The sequence below is a fragment of the Mangifera indica genome, chromosome 6 (assembly GCF_011075055.1).
Source record: "Mangifera indica cultivar Alphonso chromosome 6, CATAS_Mindica_2.1, whole genome shotgun sequence".
Lineage (NCBI taxonomy): Eukaryota > Viridiplantae > Streptophyta > Magnoliopsida > Sapindales > Anacardiaceae > Mangifera > Mangifera indica.
Window position 1 is genome coordinate 2237363 of NC_058142.1, and position 23420 is coordinate 2260782.

Genomic DNA, 23420 nt, shown 5'->3' on the forward strand with positions numbered 1-23420 from the left:
TTTAAACTTCAATACATTCTTATTTTTTATTATATCAACAAAAAGTCTCACAGCAAAAAGCACCAGTGGTCTAGTGGTAGAATAGTACCCTGCCACGGTACAGACCCGGGTTCGATTCCCGGCTGGTGCATGAATTTTAACGTTTTTAAAGTCATTATTCAAGTGCGTTTCTGTTTCTTACTGATTGTGCTTTTATGCGATTAGGCTTCCAGGGCCTAGAAGACTTAAGAGAGACACAGCTCCTGCACTAATTTATTCTTCACGGTGAAAGTCCTGTCGTCTCTTTGAAAAAGAGCATTATAATATCGCAACAATTAAAGTCTTCGGTCACAACACGACAATCACTGTAGGCCCTGCATTTTGCAGCTTCTCCCACTTACCTCTTTTTTAAGTTTCCTTTTGACTTAACATGATAATGAGATGACAGCCTGCAGAAGACTTGGCAGTTGAAAGAGCAAGACTTTGAATTTCATTTACAATTGAGTATCTTCTTCTTTCTCTCTGCGTTTTCTGTTGATTTTGAAATAACAAGGCAATTAAGTACTAATGGGGAACAACCTGCTTTGCTATTCGCAAACTTGTAGTGGAGCAAGCTGACCATGTAAGATGACCTTCTGCAGAAGACTTTGCAGTTGACAGAGCAAGACTTTGAATTTCATTTACAATTGAGTATATTTTTCTCTCTCTGCGTTTTCTTCTGAATTGATAACACCAAAGCAATTAAGTACTAATGGGGAGCAACATACTTTGCTATTCGCAAATCTCATAAGTAGCAAGGACTTGTAGTGGAGCAAGCTGACCATGTAAATTTCAACAAGCATCAGGCAAATCTCTGGTCATGGCAAATAATTAACAAGTCGAACTTAAGCCTGGTAGGTACAAGGAAACTCATTTGCCTTAGAAAGTTGAAACACATGCTATCCATATATACAAATTTCAACTTTATCAGAAGTTTCACTTCACAACGGCAGGAAAAGCAACAGTTTGTGCACATAGTCTGATAACCTTTCCAATTTCAAGAATCAAGTGGGTTTTGCACTTTTTGTTCAAAAATGTCTCAAACCCATCATAATCAATGCTCTTTGTGGCTAAAAAAAACACTTATCCAATAACTTGCCTTGTCATCTCCTAACGCATTTGTTAGTGTGGACATTAACACTAGTACTTATCTCTACTACTTCTTTCATCCACCTTTGTTCAATGTTGTTTCCATTTCATTAAAACTATATGCATCCAGTTTTAAATACTTAATTAAGTACTCAGATAATGTGTCATTATATGATTGAATGATCTTTAATTAAAGATAAAATAACATTTAATCACATATTATTTAAATATTTAATTTGATACTCCAAAACTGGATGAATATAACATTGTTGTTTCCATTTTTATTCTGAATTCCATTCTTGATATTTCATATTGCACACGTAGGAATTGTTGGCCATGTGGCATACCGCAAGGCATTACCAGGGATTTTGCCTCCTTTTTGTGAGATTTTTTATCTTCTGCAAAAATTTTTATGGCTTGTGTGGCTTCAAGAATGTGGGTTTTAGATCTTATCTACAAATATATCTCTAAAAAACCACCAACTCAGTCAAGTCAATCTTCAAAGCTTAATGCAAAATGTACTAGCTAGCCCCATCTGTAAACTTGAATCAAAAGTTCTATAATACTATGGCTTGAAACTTTTGAATTAAAATATACAAAGTCTTTTGAAGATATTTGGGAACCACAAATCCAACTTTGTTTCGGAAAGTAAAGCTACTTGAGATAAATATTGCATTGAAAGTTTCATGTCGTGGACAATTTTACTTTGATTAGCCTTTCATGGACCCAAACCGAGAAGTGCTTTTACATCTATATATTCTAAGACTTTGAGCTAGAAAGGAAAATGTTATAACAAGTCGTCATCAACCTAAATTGTTTATAAAAGACATTAATTGATCATTCATAAGAAACTTCTATTTGAATTGTGTTACATCTCATTTAAGAACAAATTTATGGGTTCTCTCCACCAAAATTTATTATCAATAAAACAAGCTTTAAGTATTTAATTTAGTATTTAGATAATATATTATTATATAATTGAATAATTTTAAATTAAGATAAAGTTATATTTAATTAAATAATAATATATTATCTATATATTTAATTAAATATTCAAAATTAAATACATATAACAATGCCCATTTGCTACTACGTAATCCACAAGGCTGAATTAATCTCATTTTCCAGATTTATAAATATATGTGGATAAATCATAAAACTTTGTAGTGGAAGACGCCTCACAATAAAAAATATAAATATTGCAATTCCACCAATATTTTCTTTTCAACTTAATTTTGGCAAATTGAGAGGTCAATTTTGGTACCCTCAAGTGCTGCACTAACAAACCTAATCTTCCCGATTACATTATTGACTAAAACTTTGATTTTCTTTTTTTTTTTTCTTCTCAAAGAATTTTATTCAAACTCGATTATCATATTGAATTAGAATCAATTACATCAAACAAAATAAATTCTAAATTTAATGACCGATCTCATGATCACTGAGTTCGGGTTAATAAATTGGCCTCTTTGTGCCAAAACCTAATTAATTAATCTTGTCATTTATGTGCATTAAAATTTGGTAAGCATTTCAATGCTTTACTAGAAATTATATTACCATGGCCTTAATTTGTTATAAGAATGGAAATTGTCACATTGGTACGCTGTTTCATCTTTGTCCATCCTCATTCTAAGCATGTAGTTATAAAATAATTATATAATTAACATAATTTTAATTTGGATCACGTTATTCTAGCCCACCCTTTGTTGATCATAATTTTAGTTTGGATAATGGCAAATAAAATTTTAATTTCAATTTCTTGATAATATATTAAAATAATATTTTTAATTAATTTAATTTAATAATTATAAGATTAATAAATAAATTCAAAATTTATTCAACTTAATATAATTAATTTAGCCGGACAATCCAATTTGGACAGGTTTCTTGTAAAAAAAAAAATTCTTAAAATATCCATTGTGCTGCATGTGTGCCACGTGTAACAAAATCTTAGGAGATTATCGAGGTCGATGCTCTTTGAATCCCACAATTTGCTTAACATTTAATACAACTCTTTAATCAACAATTAGTGGTCTTGTCTTAATTAATAACCACTAATTAGTTGTCTTAATTACATTGTTTTGGTAATTAACTTGGTCATTGTCGGAATTATAGGTAAATTAATAAAGACAACACTGTTCTTCTGCATGTGCTTCTCTCTCTTTCTCTTGCTCTCACAAAAGTCAAGAATTTTTTTTTTTTAATTTTTTAAGATTATTATTATGTAAATTAAACCTAGTATTATATAAAGGAACCATTCCCTTAAACAGTCTTGATCTCTCTGAAACATGGCTCGCATAAAGCTTCAATTATTTTCTTGTATTCGTCATTTCCTGCAATCCAAAGCTGCTCGCAAGCGATGCACAGGCTCCAATCATGTGGATAATATTAATATATCTGCAGCATCCAAGACGATCAATCAAGAAGTAATTCAAGTTGCGGATTCTTCTTCTGTGGTGTTACAAAGGTCAGTGAAAAGGCTTCACTTTGGGAGCTGGGAAGAGAAGGAGATGGCTGCCTTGGAGATACAGAGAATTGCTAAAGAAGATGTGAAGATTAAAAGGTTGATGGCCGAGCTTGGAGTTATTCATGTGCTGGTCTCCATGGTGGCCTCCGAGGTTGTTGGCCGTCGCCGGGCAGCGGTTCAGGCTTTGATCGAGCTCGCCGATGGAACCTACACGTAAGTATTAATTATTTAAATTTTCCCTTAACACCCATATTAACATCAAAATCACAAAATTGTAGAATTTTCAGTTTAATTTACTCATCATAAGAAAATATTTTGCATGAAAGGATGATAATAATAACATTAAAACAGAAGAAAAACGTTGTTTCTGGGGCTGCTGCTGGTTAATTTATCAGCTTTAAAATATGTGAAATTCTCGAGACAGTTGATGAAAAGAAACAAGTTCGTTGATCAAATTGATTGTAAAAACAAATAGATATAATGTATGTTGGCACGATTTTCTTGATAATGAAATGGGAAAATTTTATACAGAAGAATTAAAACATTTTTAATTTATAAAGTAACTTTAGTGGAGCCTTTCACCAGCGATTTATGACTTTTAACATATGACTTGTGTGGTTGTCATTTCGTTGGATTTATTTAGTTGGGCGTTTGTAGTTTGGCCTATTTCTCACCGCAATATTCTAAAGAAAAGGTAGAAAATTTCTGGAATAAAGAAATCAGATTGCCCAACACACTATACAAATAATAAAGATAAAATGCATGGCCTTGAATCTGTAGAGCGCAGGCTGCGTTAAATGTCCACTAAGAAGCCTTGTGGTTGGAGGATTCGGAGGGACAATTCTGTTATGTTAATTACAGTTCTTAAGAAATACTTTAGTTGATCAGATCCCACATGATCAACACAGATCAAAATCTTGGAATCTCAATGACTTGTTTGTCCATTAAGCTCTTTATTTTAATGGTTGGTTGGTCAGTTTTGGGTAGCTTATTGTTTAATACAAGAGGGTCCTGTATACAATTATGGAAAATAATTGTTCTTGATCATTCATTTGGGATTTTAGAAGTCATTGTTAACTTGAAAGAGTTCCTGATTTTTTGTTTTGTTGTTACTTTAGGAACAAGGCCCTGATGGTGGAGGCAGGAATCTTAACAAAGCTACCGAAGATGAATGTTGATGTAGTTGATGAATCAACATTGCGTGAATTTGCAGAATTGATTCTGTTATTATCTTCATTGGCATATAAACAATTTCCCTTATCGTCACCTGAAATGGTGCCGTTTCTGGTTGGGATTCTTGAATCAGAATCAAGCCTTGGGACTAAACAGTTGTGTATTGGTACATTGTACAATCTATCTGCGGTGTTGGAAAATGCAGGGCCTTTGGTCTCTAATGGAGTGGTAAACACTCTGTTGAAGCTTTGTTCAGTGAAGGAACTGTCAGAGAAATCACTTGCAACGCTTGGGAATTTGGTGGTAACATCAATGGGAAAGAAGGCTTTGGAAGACAGTCATCTTGTTCCGGACAGTTTAATTGAGATTTTGACATGGGAAGAGAAGCCGAAATGTCAAGAATCCTCGGCTTATATTTTGATGATTTTAGCCCATCAAAGTTCAGCACAGCGAGACAAAATGGCAAAGTCAGGAATTGTTCATGTCATTCTTGAATTGGCTTTATTGGGGAGCCCTCTGGCGCAGAAGAGAGCACTGAAATTGTTACAATGGTTTAAAGACGAAAGGCAGGCGAAGATGGGACCTCATTCTGGGCCACAAACAGGGAGAATCGCAATGGGGTCACCTGTGAATCCGAGAGAGGCAGAAGAGGGAAAGAAATTGATGAAGAATTTGGTGAAACAAAGTCTTCATAAGAACATGGAGATGATAACCAGAAGAGCCAATGTTGCTGCTGATGATTCTTCCAAACTCAAGTCCCTGGTTATAAGCACAAGTTCTAAGAGCTTGCCTTACTAAAAGAGTTTGAACCACAGAAACATATCATCCATTGGGCATTTTCTTCTGCAGAAGAAGCTGATGACAATGACATGACAATTGTACATCACGAAACAATAAACACCAAAAAGTCTTAGTGATAGGGAAAATAAAACCATCCACAACCAGTTTTGACTGTATAATTGACTATATGGATAAGGTTTCTTTTATGTGATTAGATGCAATCACATAGCATTGCTCAATAAAAATAAAATACAATTGCAAGCATCAAATTATTGGACTGGGTCTAATTAGAAAAACTAGTGTATTTAAATAGTAGAACTATATTTCAGAATCTAACGTATAAAATTATATATATTTTATAAATTTATTTGTATAAATTAAGATATCGTTTGTGATCATTTATTTTTCCTCTCACTTTAAAATCTTTAATAAGATTTTGTTATATTATGTTTTATGAATAAGTTTGTACACTTCTTAACACTTCTATATTTATTTCTTTCGTCTTTTCTCTATTTAGGAATTTTTTCGTATGTAATTTTAAATGTGTAAATATCAATTCAGATTCAATGTCTTGATTAATGATTAAAGAAAATATCAAGACATTCTAAAAAGAGAATAACCTTCTCTTTGTAGATATTGATCATATCGGCCATATATATTTATAGTTGGATTCTTTTAGTTAATTATCATGGAACAAATATAAATAGCAAAGAAAATCTCATTTTGATTCCAACTTGGTGAACAGTCAAACCCAAATATGCTGAGCAAATAAAAAGCGGCCATCAAAGTTCTAAGATTTTGTTCGAACTTTCAGAATTTTCAAGGTTTTGGCTTCCGCTTGAATGCAACTTGTAAGGTTTCGTTTTTAGCTTCTGCGTTTAAAGATTTGTTTGTTGGTTTGTAATTTGGTCTTATTTTCCTTGTTTACATTGATGATCATTAACACATTAAAGTTTTGGCTTCGTTGATATTGTGAAAATTTGGGACTTTGTTATGTTAAACTTCTGATCAATGCTGCTTTACAAAGACCCATATGGAGTGTGGTATGGAATTTTCTTTCCTTTTAAATCGCCCTTAAATTCTTTGCTATATTCTGTAGAAAGTTTAAAATTTGGCGATTTTTTTCCTTTTAAGTAGTTTCCCAAACTGTTTAGTTGCCAGAACTTCAAAATTAAGCACGTTCAAATTCTGGGTTTTTTATATATAATTTAGTTTTCTTTCTATTAGTCTTGTTAGCTTACATTGATGATTCAGAAGTATAAACTTTGATCCATGTTCCTTTGAATATGTGAGTGTTGCTTTTCTTTTTCTTTCGATTGCTGAATTTGTTATTAAAACTGGGCCAAATAATTTGTGAAGTTTTGTATGCGAAAAGCGGCTGTGTCATGGTTGTTCACATGTTTTTTAAAATTTCATACATGGACTTGATGGGCATTGAAGGAGAACAGTTTTGGGGTGGTTATGGAGTTATCATGGGACAATGTTTGTCATAATGCTTCTTAAATTTCTATTGCTTGGTTATTATGCATCCATTAAGTTCTAATCTGCTGCTGTATAATCTCTTTTTGGTACTATTTTTCATGAGGTTTAACTTTTTGAACAAGCTGGAATGATGTAGCTGTTAATAACTGTTGAGATTTGGGGGAAAGCAGTAACAATTTTCTTTTGCATCTATCTGGCAGCAATGTCCGGTTGATTTTGTTCATCATGGATGATGGAGGTGAAAATATTTCATGGGCTGTAAACATGTTTCAGAAGTTGGAAGATTTGTACTTAGAAGTTGATGTTGCTGTGCGGGAGGTATTGTTTTATCGCTTTTAACTTTCTTTTTTATTTTTGTTTTTAATCTCTCACGACATTGATTTTATTCTTGACAGGAGATGAGAATTGTTGAAAACAATGTGCAGACAATTGGTGCCAATGTTGTTAACTTTTGTTGGGATATGGTGCTTGATCAACCTGCTCAGTTGTCAGAAGATGTAGTATTGGAAGAGGCAGCTGATGATGGAATTGATATTCTAGTCTCTGATGCTTCGAAACTCCGTGTTAACGAAATCCACCATGAGGAGGAGACAAAGAAAGTGGTGGCTCAGGACATTGATTATCTTGTTGCTTATACTTCAGAGATGGATACTGATGAAGACCACTATGAGGAGGATATGGAGGATGTGGAAGATGATGCTCCTGAGACAGATATTGATGATGATTACTCTGAGGAAGATACAGAGGAAGAGGCAGATGATGCTTCAGAGATAGATGCTGATGAATACAAGGATATAGATGAAGAGACATATGAAACTGCAGAGATAGAGACCGATAAATATATCTCTGAGGAGGATGCAGGAGAAGAGGCACTTTATTACAGATTTCATGACTTCGATGTTCTGGTCTCTGATGCTTCAAACACTGTCTATAATAAAGGTTGTACGAAGGTGTTGCTTGATTTTCATAATCTTATCCACTCAGCCTCAGTAGAACCTACTGATGAAGCTCAGCACAATTCATCTTTACAGCAGAATGCTGATAGTAGGGTCTGTGGGAAAACAAGGATGATTGTGGAGGAACATTTTGCCAAGAAAAAGGGTCTTGATGTTGAAGTCACCCCTGCTAATGCATCGACAACAGTGTCACCTGGTCAGTCATTCATTCAAATGAAGCCTTTTTCACTTAAATTTAATTAATTCTGTTGGGATTTAGCTATCCATTATGTGCATTCAATATAGTTGCAGATGAGTCCATTGCAGAAGCCATCCTGGATAATGATCATACTGAGCTGGACATAGAAACTATTGATTCTTTTGAATCCATGAAAATTGATGAAAATAGCGACATGACAGACGAAACTGAGTTTGAGGTAAAATCTCTCTTTTGATGATTATTATTTTTTAGTAATGCTATATGCACTGAGTTTTAAGTACTCAAAACTGGATGTATATAGTTTTGTTAATTATTATTTTCGTTCGGTGTTGCATTAAATTGGTTGTAATGCGCAGATGATTGGAAAGAATGAGGAAGAGGGGATGTTGGGACTGAGAAAAGAGAAGACAATAAAGCTGTTCGGACCAATGGTTGAAATACCAGAGGATGAATTTTGTGATTCAGAATGGGTGATTGTTTAGATGAATTATTGAGCCTATGAAATAAGCAAGTATGGTTTGTGATAAATTTTGATAAAATATATAAAAATAATTCATAGATTGTTATCATTTCAGTTGTATGTTTAAGTGAAAAATTCAAATTAATATCATTGTAGCAAAATATTTTCTCTAAAGTTTATAAGATACAATGGAGAATTTTCACATTGTTGTGGATGGTCGGATCCCCACCACCCCCTCGCTTGTATTTTTATGTATGCTAGTTTGTGATGTGTCAAAATCGTGGCTAAATGTTATTTTTTTAGTCGTTCAAAATTGCAATCGTCAGAGCCCTAAGAAATAAGGTAAGCTTTAGGTAAACATGACAAATAGGTCAGATTGGCCTATAGCCCTATTCAAAGTATGAAAAAATAGTTCAATTTAGAAGGACAGAGTTTGATATTATGGTACATCATGTCAGACATTAGGATGGCAATAGGGAGGGGATCTCAATCCCGGTCCCCGTCCCGTCTCCTGGCCCGTCCTCATTACGGGGATGAGAATGATTTTTTGTTCTCTCCCCGCAAAGAAAAATCTCTTCTCCATTCCCTTTTTATCCCCACGGGAAAAAAATCTTCTCCCCGTATCTGTAAAAAAAAAATTTTTTTTTTTATCTTTTAAACATAATATAAATATATTAAATAAAATTAAAATTAACCTACTATTTTAAATATCACAAATATAATATATTAACTACTTTAATATATATAACAAAACCTTAAATAAATTTGAAAAATATAAATAATTTAAAACTATAAAAAATATATTAGTATTTTAAATAAATATATTAATATAAAGAGATAGGGATGAAGATGGGGGCGGGGAGGGGAAGGGGCGGCGTGGGGCAAGGAGGGGATACATGTATTCCCATTTTCCGGTTCTTTCCCGATTATGGAGATTTTTTTTATCCCTATCCCTGTTCGCGATTGTGGGGATTTTTTTTATTCTCAATCCTGTTCCTATCAGGGAATTCCCTTTCTGTCATCTCTATCAGACATGAGGATTGAACCTTGGGTTTAGGCATCAAACTTGCTGGTCGGTCTAGTTTGACTAATTATTGTTCATATAATTATTAAATAATAATTATAATATTAAAAATTAAATAATAGTTTTAATATAAAATTAACGGATGAACTTGTTTAAAACCTGACCATATGTACATAGAATTGGATCGTGGATCTTATGTATTGTTTTTGGTTAGCCCAGTCTGATCACTAGGCTTGGTGGTTCGCGTTGGAGCCATCCGACCCGGTCCAGTGACCGGTCCAGTGACAGGCTCTAGTTCAGGTATCAATATATGAAAATAAAGAAATGCTATTTAGTCCATCTACTTTACGTTGAGTAATTTTGAGTTTCAAAAATACTAAGATTTAAGTAAACTTGTGGGCGGGGCTACAAATAATATGGAACGATAGCCAGGCCCTGGAGTGCAGAAAAAAGAGCCCAAGCTGAGGTGGACAGCCCAACCAACAGCAGAAGATTTCGGTTTTCAGTAAGTGAAAGCAAAACGAAGCGAAGGAAAATGAACGAGCGAGTATCGGATGCGCTGTAATGGCGGAGAGTTTATTGGGTCCCTCATTCTGTTGCAACACTAGCATCATTACTGCATCGCCTCTTCTTCTTTTTCATAATTTTTATTTTCCTCGTAGAAAATCTCTCTCAATGTCTGCTTTTCATTGCCATTGCCTCTCTAATTCTAATTCAAAGCCAAATCCAAATCCTATTCAGCCTTCTCTGCTCGTGTTCTCTGGCGGTACTGCCTTTAACGGCGTTGTAGAAGAACTTAAGAGGTTTACCACACGTGTTGCTCACGTTCTTCCCGTTTCTGACGACGGTGGAAGCACTGCTGAAATTGTTCGCGTACTTGGTAAATTAAATATATATAAAGTTAATAGATCAAAAACATATTCAATTTAATTCTTTCAATGCTTTTATAAGGTGGTCCGGCTGTCGGCGATATACGGTCGAGGTGTTTGAGGTTGTCAGACGAGAGTACTTCAGAGGCGCTTGCGGTTCGCAGGTTGCTTGGTCATCGTTTACCACTTGATCCGCAACAAGCCAAATCAGAATGGTAAGCTGTTAAACCTTTTTAACATTTGAAATAACATATGGTAAAAGCTATTAAATTTATCTTAGGATATTAATTGCGTAATTCACCTGGTAGGATATACTAGGAATCATGGGGGTGTTGTGTTTTCAACGAGTTAAGAATTTGGCAGGTATGATATTGTGGAAGGAGAACATTCCCTTTGGAATGGAGTGTCAAGACCTTATAGGGAAACCATTCGAGCTTTTCTTGCTTATTTTCAGAATGAGGTATGGGTCTGTATACTGATTAGATAGTGTAAGTAGTGATACTTATTAGCTAAAAGGCAATCAATTATGGTAATAAGGAAGTGTTATCTTTATCAATTGTGGTTTACACGTGATACTCACACTTCGTAAGGAAGTACATTTTGTTTCTAGATGTTACTTGTTTTTCTTCTTCATTTCTACATTCATGAATTATTAAATGCTTTGTGGAATTTTTCGAGTGCTTAGTTTGATGGTCAACATATTATCTTGATACAGATCCTCCGACGTCCCAGTGAATTATTTTGTTTCAGTAATGGCAGGTAGGTTGTGCTACTGTCTGTCATATCATGGTATTGTTTCTGTTTTGTGGTTGTATGGGAGCATACTTTACTTTTGGGATTCTTTAGTTGCTCTCTTCTAAAATTGTAATGGTGGCTTCCTATCGCACATTCATAGTGGTCATATTAGTTTATGCATTTCAGGGCATTAGCATCAATATTCGTGCCCATAGAGGGTTAGTTGAGGAATGCTTGGGCAATTAGTAATGTGTCAAGAGAAATTTGTATTAGAAGCCATGGATACACTTCTAGATAATGGATCTGGGGACAACTAATGATGTAGATCTAGCATGTCATGTGTGGATACTCAACATGCAAAATGTCACTCAGGGGGTATAGCGATATAAAGTTATCATGACCGTTGTTCATTTTACAAAATGATCTGCATGTTATCTGAATTTATCCCAAGTTGTCTGACACCCATCGTTTTTGCAGCATTGGGAATTTTTTCTTTGCAGGAGCACGCATATTTTTTCAGTCTTTAGATGCTGCAATATTTTTGTTTTCACGTGTTTCAGATATTCCCTCAGAAAGTCAGGTCCTCCCAGTCATCTCCACCAATGACAGACTGACATTAGGTTGTGAACTTTGGGTATGATTATCAGTTAATGTTTTGGCATGCATATTTTGTCTAATGGCCCATACTTACCATCACAAACAATTCACAAGCTATTATTTTTTTTTTTTGGGTAAATCTGCATTTTCAGTTTCTATTTTAAAGATAATTTCAAATGTTAGAATGGGATTTTTATTTTTTGTCATTTTTGTTACTTTTGCTTTCCTAAGTTTGTTTGTTCCATTTCCTTTAGGATGGGATGGTAATAAGGGGCCAGAATGAGATTTCTCACCCAACCAATGGGTCCATGGAGCCTGTAAAAAAGGTCTGCCATCATACATATTGGAAGTCTACAATGCTCGTTATTTTTTTGACAAAATTCTTATTATTGGATTACTGATAATTAAGAACGTTTACATGTAAAGATAAAATATAATTTAGCCCTGTGGTGGTGGTGTAGCATTAATGGTGACTTTCATTATGTCACATTATGCTGGTGGTAATTATGAAGGAAGGAATAATTCTTATCAATTTTGGTTCAGAAATTAGGAATTATAAAACCTTCTGTTTGTTCTTTTAACTCAGTTGTAATGAATTGTACTTTAAGTTATTTGACAAATGAGATGTTGGTTTGTTTCTCTTTTTGTTGATATTCTTTCCTGGCAGAGTTGTCGTAAAAGTTTTTTTTATTCATTTGGATGCTGTTTTCTAATGATTAGGAAAGATCTGCTGTTCCTGAACTTCCTTCAAGAATAAAGCGGGTGTTTTACATGTCTAGTGAGGGCAGAAATTTGTTGCATGAGGTGATTTTTCTTTTGTTTTTCTTGGTTCTTGGATGTAGCACAAGAGATAATATATGTAGCAACAATTTTTTCTTTTATATTCTTTGTTTTATAGTTTTTATGATGTTCAATGTACTTGTGGCCTCATTCTCTATTACTGCTCTGTATATAATGTGATTTTTTTTTTGGGCGAAAGGAAGGTGGGAAAATGAAAGCCGTTTTGGTAATGGTTTTACATCAAGCTTTATTTGTTCAATAATTGCTCAGGGATATATTTATGACTCACATGCATTGTCTTGATAGCTGGAACTTATGATAAAGTTTAGGGTTCTGACTGATCAGGTGTTCCCTACAGCAAACCCAACTGTCCTGGATCAGTTGAATAGTGTGAACTGTATTGTTTATGCTATGGGATCTCTCTTCACTTCCATCTGCCCATCGTTGGTATGTTTTCGGCAGTTCATGAACATATTGCAATTAGGTTTTGTAATATGGTAACACAATTTCTAGTTTTCTTGAGATATAGATGATTCTGCTGACATTTGGTTTATTATCAAAATTTTTTCATCCTGTAGTAATGTGTGTTGTTTTACGTGGACCTTCTGTTCAGCTTTGCTTTTGTAGTTAGCTTGATCATAACATGTAATTTGGTGTCTGCTAATTATGTTAATCAGTAATCTTATTTTATTAATTATTACATTCTCTCTCTCTCTGGTCTTGGTAGAAATGTCCTATCTTAGTGGTTTTTCATGTCACTCAGCATCACTTTATTATGTATATACTAGTGCCATGCTTTGCTGAAATTACCATATGTAATCTTTCTAGGAACTGCATGTATTGAAGTTTGTTTGGAAGAATAATTTATCCTGGTGAATATGAGTTGAGAGAATTCTGAAATGTACACTGTAAACATCTTTGAAATGATTTTAATGAATATAATCTTTGTGAGCTTAGCTGATAACATGCTGAACCAATCACTTGGAGAAGTATGGTTTCCTGGATTTAGAAGGATGAAAGTTAAATCAAGCCACAATAGTTTTTGGCAAGCACATGACCTAATATGCAATTGGAATAAGACTTTTAGGGTGCTTGCTTTGGATATCTGTTAATTAAAAAGATATAATATGATAATGCACCCTCATCTCTGAATCACAGTTTTTATTTTCTAATGAGAGTTATGATGTTTAGTATGTAGGTGCAGGACAAAGATTGGCTGGACAGCGGAAGGGGCTTATTCTTTAATATCTACATTATAATAGAAACTTAGTGGCTAAATTTACTGTTCTCTTTATGCCAAGCACCAAAGAGTGCTCTACCTCCATGTTCTCTATTCTCTGTTGGTTCTCTCTATTGTCTTTCAATTGCATCTTCTTTCCATCTTAAACATGAAATTCTATTTCTCAATTTAGGTGCTCTTATTCTTCCTATACATTAGCTTGACAGACTTTATGGATCTAGATCTGATAGGATAGAACCTGAAAACCTATAAAAACTGATTACTGGGTTTCATTTGATTCTTTGATATTTCTTAACTAGATATTTCATTTGTTAACAGCATACAGTTAAGAACTATGTTTTTTATTTGTTTCAATCAAAACACAATAGGCCTAATTACATTGCTGCTACACTTCATTACTAGGTATTACTAGGCATTGGGGAGATAATTTCTTCAAGGTCCTGTCCTAAGGTACTCTTTTCCCTCCTCGGATATGTGACACCTATGATGCAGTATAAGAAAATGTATTATGTTGAAGAAGTATTTCGTTGCTTGTGAGCTCCCTGATTGAAGTCTATTATTTTCCTCCAGACCATGTCTAATATTGGAATTTGGATCTTTTGGCTAGGCTTTCATTTCTGGATACTTTCATAGAAAATCTAGACATTAACACCTAATGTTTTGAGTTGTATGCTTTAACATAGCTGTGTTTTGTTGATTGAAATCCTTTCTTTATAAGGTACTTCTGTTGAATGGTTCACAAGATCGAGAAACAAGTGGCTTTTCTGCTTCGTGCTTTGTAACTGCCATCACAGATGCTCTAAATCGAACATATGGAAATCCTCATAAATCTCTCAAAAACTCTGTAAGTATAGAGATGCAGCTGCTGTTATAGATATTTGGCTAGTGAATAGGTTTTGATTGAAACTGAAGATAATAGGTGAATTTTATGAATTTGGGTTTTAAAACCAAACTTATCTCAGAATTAATACATTTCACACAATTTATCAAAATTGTATGTAAAGGTTAATACATGATTGTCAATGGGAAAATGCTGGAATTGGTGTTTAAACAAGATTATTGGTAGGTAATGAAATTCATAGAAATTGATATATCATCCATGTAAATCTTATGCTGGTTAGAATGTTGCATTTATTTTTAAGTTTAAAATAGATGCATTATAGTTGTATTATAGTCATCATGACTGATCTGCACTAGTGCCTCTTGTTACTCTTTCTTAAGGCAATACGGAGTGATCTTTCAACTTTTGGGAACTCAATCAATTGTGTAGGATTTTCAGTATTTATTCCTTTAAAGAAAAACTGAAGACAGCATACTGGTTAGGTGGTTCCTGAGGCTGTCTTTATAAATGATATAATAATTATGTTTTCATGAAGGATGCATAGTACAATTTCTGGAAAGAAACAGGAAATATTGTATGAAAGTCCAGGACAAAATCCCAATGTCCCATATTAAAGTGTTGAGTTGACTGTATGGAGTTCATCATTGCGAATTCCTCTTTTAGTGAATTTATCACGTGAATAGAAGGTAAATTATCTTAAAAAGAGAAGTATGCCACTTATTGTGTTAGTATTCTGTGCAGCCAAGTCAGTATATCAACACTATTTTGGTGCCCAAAGATGGCGAGATTCCCTTGGACATTCAAAAACTGGCTTCCCAAGGAATCTTTGATGTGGTATTTATACTTGTAATCATTTTGATTGGTATCCAACACTTTGAATACATTGTTCACTTTGCTTGAAAACAGCTGTTTTACTTGGGCATTAATGTGTTTTTGCAGATTGTTGTTGATTCTGGACGCGATCCAAAAGTGGGTGTGATATTTGACCCTAAGTCATTAATTCAAGCTATTGCTGACTTGTTAATTAACTACGTGAGAACAAATGCAACAAAGGCTCGAACAAAGTGATATTGCACTGAAATTCTGGAGGAAGCCAACTAATTTTCACATGACCATCAAAGTCATCAGTCAGTTGGCTCCATTCCTCCAAGGTACAAATTATAGCAAATTAACCTTCAATGGTAATCTTTATCTGTTGTGCTAGTTTATATTATTTGAATGTCTGAAATTTCTTTTCCTACCTATTAAAATACAACCTTATTCCGTTTTCACAGGCGACTTTTCCCACTTGTTCGGTTGGCCAGCAAGTACCTTTAATTTAAGGAGATGTGGAATATTGTTTGTGTCAATGAAAACCTGAGGTCAACTAACATTGCAAAAAACTGGCTTACTCATTTAAGTCCTGATGTACGGGAGATCTGCAGTTGCTTTCATTTGCTATGCTAAAATCGTAATTTAGTTTTGGATCACTGAGAAAAGATAGCTGTTGTATATTTTGGCATAGCCGTCTGATCCATTTGTTGCAACTCCAAATCAGTGGTGCTGAGAAATTTGAAGACTGACCCTTTATTGTAATTATACTTGCGCGATAAACAGAAAGATCATAAGCCAAATGTGGCATGGTTAACTGTATGTATAAGCCTTATTTTTATTAGAAAATTTTCTTTGTTCCTTTCTTCGGAATGTAGTTATTGTCGGGTTATATCAATCTTGGACGTTCCAATGTTTCCAAAGATAAGCTAGTAAATGCATGTACAGATCAGTTTGATTTTTGTTTAAATTTTTTTTAAAATCTAATTAAAAAAATGGTTTAGAAAAATTTTAAATCAAAATAAATTATTTTAAATTTCAAATCAAATCAAATTGAATAAAAAAGGCTTGATACTGTTTAAATTATGGTTTAAACTTAGGAAGAATAATTCACTTTCAAATATTTTATTACTTAATAAATAATAATTGGGCTATCTAGAATAGGAAAGAAATATGTAAAATGAATATGAATATAAAGGAACAAACAAAACAATAAAATTATGTGTATTTATTTTGGGTGTAAAAATATGAATATATTTATATGTATTATCATATGATTGAGTGATTTTAAATTAAAAATAAAGTAATACATAATCATGTGATATTACATATAAGGATATATATATTGGCCCATGTAGTATTACTCTTAACAAAAAATATATTGACAAAAATGTTACACCTAATTGCTTAATTGCTTATAGAAATCTTTTTTCATATATATATATATATATATATATATATATATATATATATATAGTTTACTTTAAATTGTGAACCGTTTTTCTAAAATTTATCAATTTAAATTAAACTGTTGTATAAACTAAATTAAACTATAATTATTGAATGGTTTCATATGATTTTACAGTTTGAAACGAATTATGCACATCCGTATTCCTATAGGCCACTTAATTCAAGCTCTTTGGCCGTGTAGCAAGGTGTTTGATTGCCTGGAATGAAGCACCACTGGAGGCGATTTAGGTGATAGATGGTTAATGTTACATCAGATAAGCTTCACACGTAAAGTTTTCATTTTATTTAAGTTTATTGTATTTTTCTCAATGAAAAATTATTCTAAACCCGGCATAAGATTTCTTAACATTTAGGAACTTGACGTGGAGCTTAAAATGTTCAAGTTTAGAGAAACTGTATAAGATAATTTAAATTAATTCTGTGGTAAAATCATGTGACTACTGATATAATACGCTGAGTTTCAAATAACACTTACCAATTTTGTAACTGTCGTTGCCTCCAGCTTAACGATAATTCAAGGTACTCAAGGGAGCCAATTAGCCTTCTTAATCATGCCTAATACGCCCGAATTAGCATTAAATTCTTACAAGATTGCAAATGCAAAGATACCGGTAAGTACACCAAGAGTTCAATCACAAATGAAGCAGCGTCTACGGAACCAACCTTTTGTTGTCTTTGTCATACATAACTTGGCGGATTCACCAGGCAATCTGCTTCATCACCGTGAACGTTGGAATGCAAATTTGGAGACATTCTTCAGGAATCCAATTTCATTATCTATAAATACCCACCATCCACAGAGAACTACATGTGCCTAATCTTAAACATTGATAATTTACAGTAACAATCTTGTAGAATGGCTTCACTATTTACTCAGAAGAAACTACTCCTTGCGGTTTCGTTAGTTTTGGGGATATGGATCTCCCAATCTTGGTCAAGATCACTACCGGAAGCCTCCTTGATTGAAAAACATGAACTTTGGATGGCTCAATATGGGCTTGTGTACAAGGACAGTGCAGAGAAGGCAATGCGGTTTAAGATTTTCAAGGAAAATTTGGAATATGTTGAATCTGTGAACAGCGAAGGGCGACCTTACAAGTTAGGCCTTAACGCATTTGCAGACCTCACCAATGAGGAATTTCGAGCCTCTAAGAATGGTTATAAAAGAAGCTTAATCTCTTCTGGCACAAAATCATTTAGGTACGAAAATGTGACTGCTGTGCCGTCAACCATGGATTGGAGAAAGAAAGGAGCAGTCACACCAGTCAAGGACCAAGGCCAATGTGGTAAAGATTAAAACTTTGTTTTGATTCCTTAATTCTGCTAACTTTATCATTTGTTTTGTTTACGCATATATTAATACTCTGTTAACACATATAAACACAGGATGCTGCTGGGCTTTTTCTGCGGTGGCAGCCACGGAAGGAATTAACCAGCTCACAACAGGAAAGTTGATATCTCTGTCAGAGCAAGAGCTGGTTGACTGTGATGTGAATGGTGAAGACCAAGGCTGTGCGGGAGGTCTCATGGATAGTGCCTTCGAATTCATTATAAAAAACAAAGGTCTCGCCACTGAAGCCAAGTACCCCTACCGGGGAGTTGATGGAACTTGCAGCAAAAGCAAAGCATCTCCTTCTGCAGCAACGATCACTGGTTATGAAGATGTCACCGCGAACAGTGAGGCAGATCTCCTGAAGGCGGTGGCAAAGCAGCCAGTGTCTGTTGCCATTGATGCTGGTGGCTCAGACTTCCAACTGTACTCAAGTGGAGTCTTCACAGGCCAGTGTGGAACCCAGCTAGACCATGGTGTCACTGCAGTTGGTTATGGAACTGCCGATGATGGCACCAAATATTGGCTTGTGAAGAATTCATGGGGCACCAGCTGGGGAGAAAGCGGTTACATCAGGATGCAAAGAGATGTGGATGCTCCGGAAGGTCTCTGTGGCATTGCCATGGAAGCATCTTACCCAACTGCTTAATTCATTAATAGCACTTGGAGAATTATATATCGTCATCATCATCATCCTGCTGTAATCCTTCACCAATTCCGGATTTCATCATTATCCAACCTAATAAATTATGTATCGTGTGCACTATGTGACATTTGTTTTCTGTGTTCTTGATTGTGTAAATGCTTCTAATGCATTTGTATAGTCTATCTTTCTATTTTAAGTGTTCTTCTTTTCACCATTTTATTGAAAACTCCAACTAGACATCAAAATTCCTTACAACCGATCTAAGTTATATACAACATAATAGGTTGAGAATATAAATATTATATCTAAAAATTATTAATATTCGTGTTCTCCAACACATAATTAAAATAAATTAAAAGTCATTTAGTTGAATTGAACAAATGTTGGAGTTGTTCTAATATCCAAGAGGAATATTAACTAGAAGTTATCTTCGACTATCTTGGTTATAGTTGCAATAGAATCCTTTAAAGTTTTTGTAAATAATTATCTTCTGCATCTCTATCGTAAATTCATTTATATGTCACAATAAGAATGATAAATAATCGATAGAACAAATTTATCTCTTGTGTGCTTGATTTGTCAATATATTATTAATTGTCATTGTTATATTTTACAAGAAAAAGATTTTATTGATTTTTAATACATTTATCATAAAAGTTAACAGATTTTACTAATTCAACCTGATAGTTATCCTAATAAGATACAGTGATTATCCAAAATCTGATGAAGATAATGATTATATGATTATACATCTGTCTTCTATATATAAGTGGATCTATATACACATTATGTAGACTCCATACATATACTTAACCAAAGTTATATTTTGTCATCTCATAGAGCCTCTCAAACAATGGCGGCGGCTTTGATATTTAAGAGAGTTTTTTTCGTTGCCATGTTGATGACATTGGCATGTCAAGTCATGTCTTCAGGATTCCAAGAAGCCGAGATTGCTTTGAAACATGAGGAATGGATGGTTCGGCATGGACGGACTTACAGGGACCAGACAGAGAAGGAAATGCGTTTAGAGGTATTTAAGCAAAATCTCGAGCTGATTGAAAAATTCAACAAGGAGGGCAATCGGTCATACAAATTAGGCATCAATCGGTTTTCAGACTTGACTCAGCAAGAATTCGTTGCTTTGCATACTGGCTACAAGAAAATGCCAGAAGATATACAATTATCTTCAACATCTCTTGTAACTTTCAGGTACGAAAAAGTAAGCCTGGAAGAAATTCCAAGATCCCTAGATTGGAGGCGGAGAGGAGCTGTAACTCCTGTGAAAAACCAAGGCAGTTGCGGTAATATGGCTAATTACGTTACAATCAAATTTCACATCTCACACACTTTTACTGTAACAAATATTTAATTTAGGGACGACTTTTAAAAACTAATTTTTTATTTTTAAAGATTTTTTTTTTATTTTTTATTTTTTGTCAAAGAAAATTTGTTTTATATATAAAACTTTCTGACCTCACTTCAATGTATAGGATCTTGCTGGGCATTTTCCGCGGCGGCAGCTTTGGAGGGATTAGTGAAGCTGAGATATGGTTATTTGGTCTCCCTTTCGGAAGAACAATTAAAGGACTGCATCCCATATGGTGACGGACTTTGTTCTGGTAACTTGCCATCGAAAGCTTTTGAGTATATTGCAAAAAATGGAGGTATCAGCTCCTTTAATAACTACCCATATTATCCAAGGCAAGGGTATTGTACATGGGCACCATCAGTCCCAGGTACTCAAATACGTGGATACGAAATAGTACCACCCAATGAAATGTCAATGCTAAAAGCTGTAGCGATGCAGCCATTGTCAATTACCCTTTCTGCAGGAAGTCCAGCCTTCCGTTTTTATTCAAGTGGTATACTCGATGAAGATTGCTATATTGAAGAAATCGACCATGCTGTTACTCTGGTTGGGTATGGAACTAGTGAAGATGGGATAGATTACTGGTTAGTTAAGAATTCGTGGGGTGAGGCTTGGGGTGAAAGAGGTTACGTTAGGATAAAGAGAAATTCTGCTGATCCCCGGGGAACTTGTGGTGTTACTGCCGAGTCTCCTACATTTCCATTTGCATAATTAACCAGACTCTCTCTCTCTATATATATAAAAAAAAATGTAAGTCTTTACTATTGAATAATAAATTTTCTCATATTCTTTACAAGCGTTTCTTTTCTGTTTAGAGACAAAACTTGAGGACCTAATCACTAAGCTGCAACTTTCACACACAATTATGGAAAGTCTTTTCAAGTTATTTACAACAATATTCGCAGTATAAAAATTAGCCAACCTAAATTACTGAAGTAGTATAAAAATTTTCAAACACAGTTGATTGTTGTTTGTCATTATAATTTACTATTTAGTCAACATACTTAAAAGTGCAACGTCACAAAAAACCGACAAAACCCATTAAGTAAAAGTTTATTACTCAAAATCAATACCAATATGTTATTGTCAAATCAATTCTTTTTCTTATTACAGACAATTAAATCCGTTATACCATCAATCCATCTACATGATTAAAATAAAAATATGTATAAGTTGGATTGATATTAGTTGATGATTAAAGTAAACCTCAACCGGATTAACTTGAATAACATACTTGTAAAATAAATTTTAACTATAATATAAAGAATTATTTTAAGATCAATACAATTTAGCTAACGAATACTTCTAAGTTTATATTTGTTTATTAAGAAAGAGAACTTGAAATATTTGGTAAGATATGGTGATTATCTAAAATCTTATCATAAAGTGAAGATAATGATTAATCAAATATATTCTTTTCTAAATATATATCTATTTTTTAAACTTCATATTCAAAGCAACGGAAATATTTTTCAAATATCTTCTCAAATATTCATGTCCCAGGCGTTGCATGAAGAAGAGATTGTTTTGAAACACGAGCAGTGGATGATTGAGCATAGAAGCTCATACAAGGACTAGGCAGAGAAGAAAATGCACTTTAAGATATTCAAGAAAACTCTCGTACATTGAAAAATCCAACAATGAGGGGAACAAATCATACAACTCAGGCCTCAAGTCGAAGGAGCTTCCACATGCAAGTTATTATAAACACCATATGGGTATTTTAATTTTGCATATTATTCCTGAATTATTCATGGATGAATGTTTTTGCGTAAAATTTTAAATATTACATTTCTTCTTTCTACTATAAACAACACAATTCGTCGCTTCCAAGCTCTGCCTAATTGTCGTGATATAACATTTAGATTCTATGAGCGTGTGTACAAGGGCAGTGTAGAGAAGGCAATGCCGTTTAACATTTTCAAGCAAAATTTGGAATATATTGAATCTGTGAACAGCGAAGGGCCACCTTACAAGTTAGGTCTTAACGCATTTGCAGACCTCACCAATGAGGAATTTCGAGCCTCTAAGAATGGTTATAAAAGAAGCTTAATCTCTTCTGGCACAAAATCATTTAGGTACGAAAATGTGACTGCTGTGCCGTCAACCATGGATTGGAGAAAGAAAGGAGCAGTCACACCAGTCAAGGACCAAGGCCAATGTGGTAAAGATTAAAACTTTGTTTTGATTCCTTAATTCTGCTAACTTTATCATTTGTTTTGTTTACGCATATATTAATACTCTGTTATCACATATAAACACAGGATGCTGCTGGGCTTTTTCTGCGGTGGCAGCCATGGAAGGAATTAACCAGCTCACAACAGGGAAGTTGACATCTCTGTCAGAGCAAGAGCTGGTTGACTGTGATGTAAATGGTGAAGACCAAGGCTGTGCGGGAGGTCTCATGGATAGTGCCTTCGAATTCATTATAAAAAACAAAGGTCTCGCCACTGAAGCCAAGTACCCCTACCGGGGAGTTGATGGAACTTGCAGAAAAAGCAAAGCATCTCTTTCTGCAGCAACGATCACTGGTTATGAAGATGTCACCACCAACAGTGAGGTAGATCTCCTGAAGGCGGTGGCAAAGCAGCCAGTGTCTGTTGCCATTGATGCTGGTGGCTCAGACTTCCAACTGTACTCAAGTGGAGTCTTCACAGGCCAGTGTGGAACCCAGCTAGACCGTGGTGTCACTGCAGTTGGCTATAGAACTGCCGATGATGGCCCCAAATATTGGCTTGTGAAGAATTCATGGGGCACCAGCTGGGGAGAAAGCGGCTACATCAGGATGCAAAGAGATGCGGATGCTCCGGAAGGTCTCTGTGGCATTGCCATGGAAGCATCTTACCCAACTGCTTAATTCATTAATAGCACTTGGAGAATTATGTATCGTCATCATCATCATCCTGGTGTGATCCTTCACCAACTTCAGATTTCGCCATTTTCCAACCTGATAAATTATGGATCGTGCGCACCTATGTAGCACGGAAACAGAAACGGAGAAACGTGGAAACACGGAAACAAAAATGTGGAAATGTATTTTTTTAAAAATATAGGAAACGGAAACGTGGAAAACTTATAAATATGA

At 34.5% G+C, this 23420-nt stretch overlaps 6 protein-coding genes and 1 non-coding gene across 10 annotated transcripts; all 7 read left to right on the plus strand.

The window, feature by feature from the left end:
* Positions 1–59: 59 nt before the first annotated feature.
* On the plus strand, positions 60–130 carry TRNAG-GCC. Its single transcript has one exon. It is a non-coding gene; the product is annotated as a tRNA-Gly (tRNA).
* Positions 131–3334: 3204 nt separating this feature from the next.
* On the plus strand, positions 3335–5791 carry LOC123218527 (U-box domain-containing protein 7-like). Its single transcript, XM_044639997.1, has 2 exons — positions 3335–3787; positions 4693–5791. Exons 1-2 carry the CDS (start codon positions 3396–3398, stop codon positions 5543–5545), a joined length of 1245 nt encoding a protein of 414 aa, XP_044495932.1. The 5' UTR covers positions 3335–3395; the 3' UTR covers positions 5546–5791.
* A 321-nt stretch (positions 5792–6112) lies between these two features.
* On the plus strand, positions 6113–8826 carry LOC123218798 (MATH and LRR domain-containing protein PFE0570w-like). Of its 2 annotated transcripts, none has more exons than XM_044640431.1 (5): positions 6113–6378; positions 7210–7327; positions 7405–8161; positions 8257–8381; positions 8521–8826. In XM_044640431.1, the coding sequence occupies exons 2-5, from the start codon at positions 7235–7237 to the stop codon at positions 8644–8646; spliced, it is 1101 nt and encodes a 366-aa protein (XP_044496366.1). In that variant the 5' UTR covers positions 6113–6378; positions 7210–7234; the 3' UTR covers positions 8647–8826. The 2 variants fall into 2 exon arrangements, with proteins under 2 accessions (XP_044496366.1, XP_044496365.1); XM_044640430.1 differs by having other exon boundaries at positions 6120–6378; positions 8251–8381.
* Positions 8827–10143: 1317 nt separating this feature from the next.
* On the plus strand, positions 10144–16382 carry LOC123218797 (uncharacterized protein YNL011C). Of its 3 annotated transcripts, XM_044640427.1 has the most exons (13): positions 10146–10528; positions 10600–10732; positions 10881–10977; positions 11233–11276; positions 11730–11886; positions 12104–12175; positions 12570–12653; positions 12975–13076; positions 14272–14319; positions 14588–14713; positions 15452–15544; positions 15650–15861; positions 15985–16382. In XM_044640427.1, exons 1-12 carry the CDS (start codon positions 10213–10215, stop codon positions 15776–15778), a joined length of 1401 nt encoding a protein of 466 aa, XP_044496362.1. In that variant the 5' UTR covers positions 10146–10212; the 3' UTR covers positions 15779–15861; positions 15985–16382. The 3 variants fall into 3 exon arrangements, with proteins under 3 accessions (XP_044496364.1, XP_044496362.1, XP_044496363.1); XM_044640428.1 differs by lacking the exon at positions 12975–13076; XM_044640429.1 differs by lacking the exons at positions 10881–10977; positions 11233–11276 and having other exon boundaries at positions 10144–10528.
* A 1402-nt stretch (positions 16383–17784) lies between these two features.
* LOC123218800 (senescence-specific cysteine protease SAG39-like) lies at positions 17785–19162 on the plus strand. Its single transcript, XM_044640433.1, has 2 exons — positions 17785–18276; positions 18377–19162. The coding sequence occupies exons 1-2, from the start codon at positions 17847–17849 to the stop codon at positions 18967–18969; spliced, it is 1023 nt and encodes a 340-aa protein (XP_044496368.1). The 5' UTR covers positions 17785–17846; the 3' UTR covers positions 18970–19162.
* Positions 19163–19819: 657 nt separating this feature from the next.
* On the plus strand, positions 19820–21050 carry LOC123218876 (zingipain-2-like). Its single transcript, XM_044640530.1, has 2 exons — positions 19820–20267; positions 20457–21050. The coding sequence occupies exons 1-2, from the start codon at positions 19820–19822 to the stop codon at positions 21044–21046; spliced, it is 1038 nt and encodes a 345-aa protein (XP_044496465.1). The 3' UTR covers positions 21047–21050.
* A 1046-nt stretch (positions 21051–22096) lies between these two features.
* LOC123218877 (senescence-specific cysteine protease SAG39-like) lies at positions 22097–23236 on the plus strand. Its single transcript, XM_044640532.1, has 2 exons — positions 22097–22499; positions 22600–23236. Exons 1-2 carry the CDS (start codon positions 22097–22099, stop codon positions 23190–23192), a joined length of 996 nt encoding a protein of 331 aa, XP_044496467.1. The 3' UTR covers positions 23193–23236.
* Positions 23237–23420: the final 184 nt, after the last annotated feature.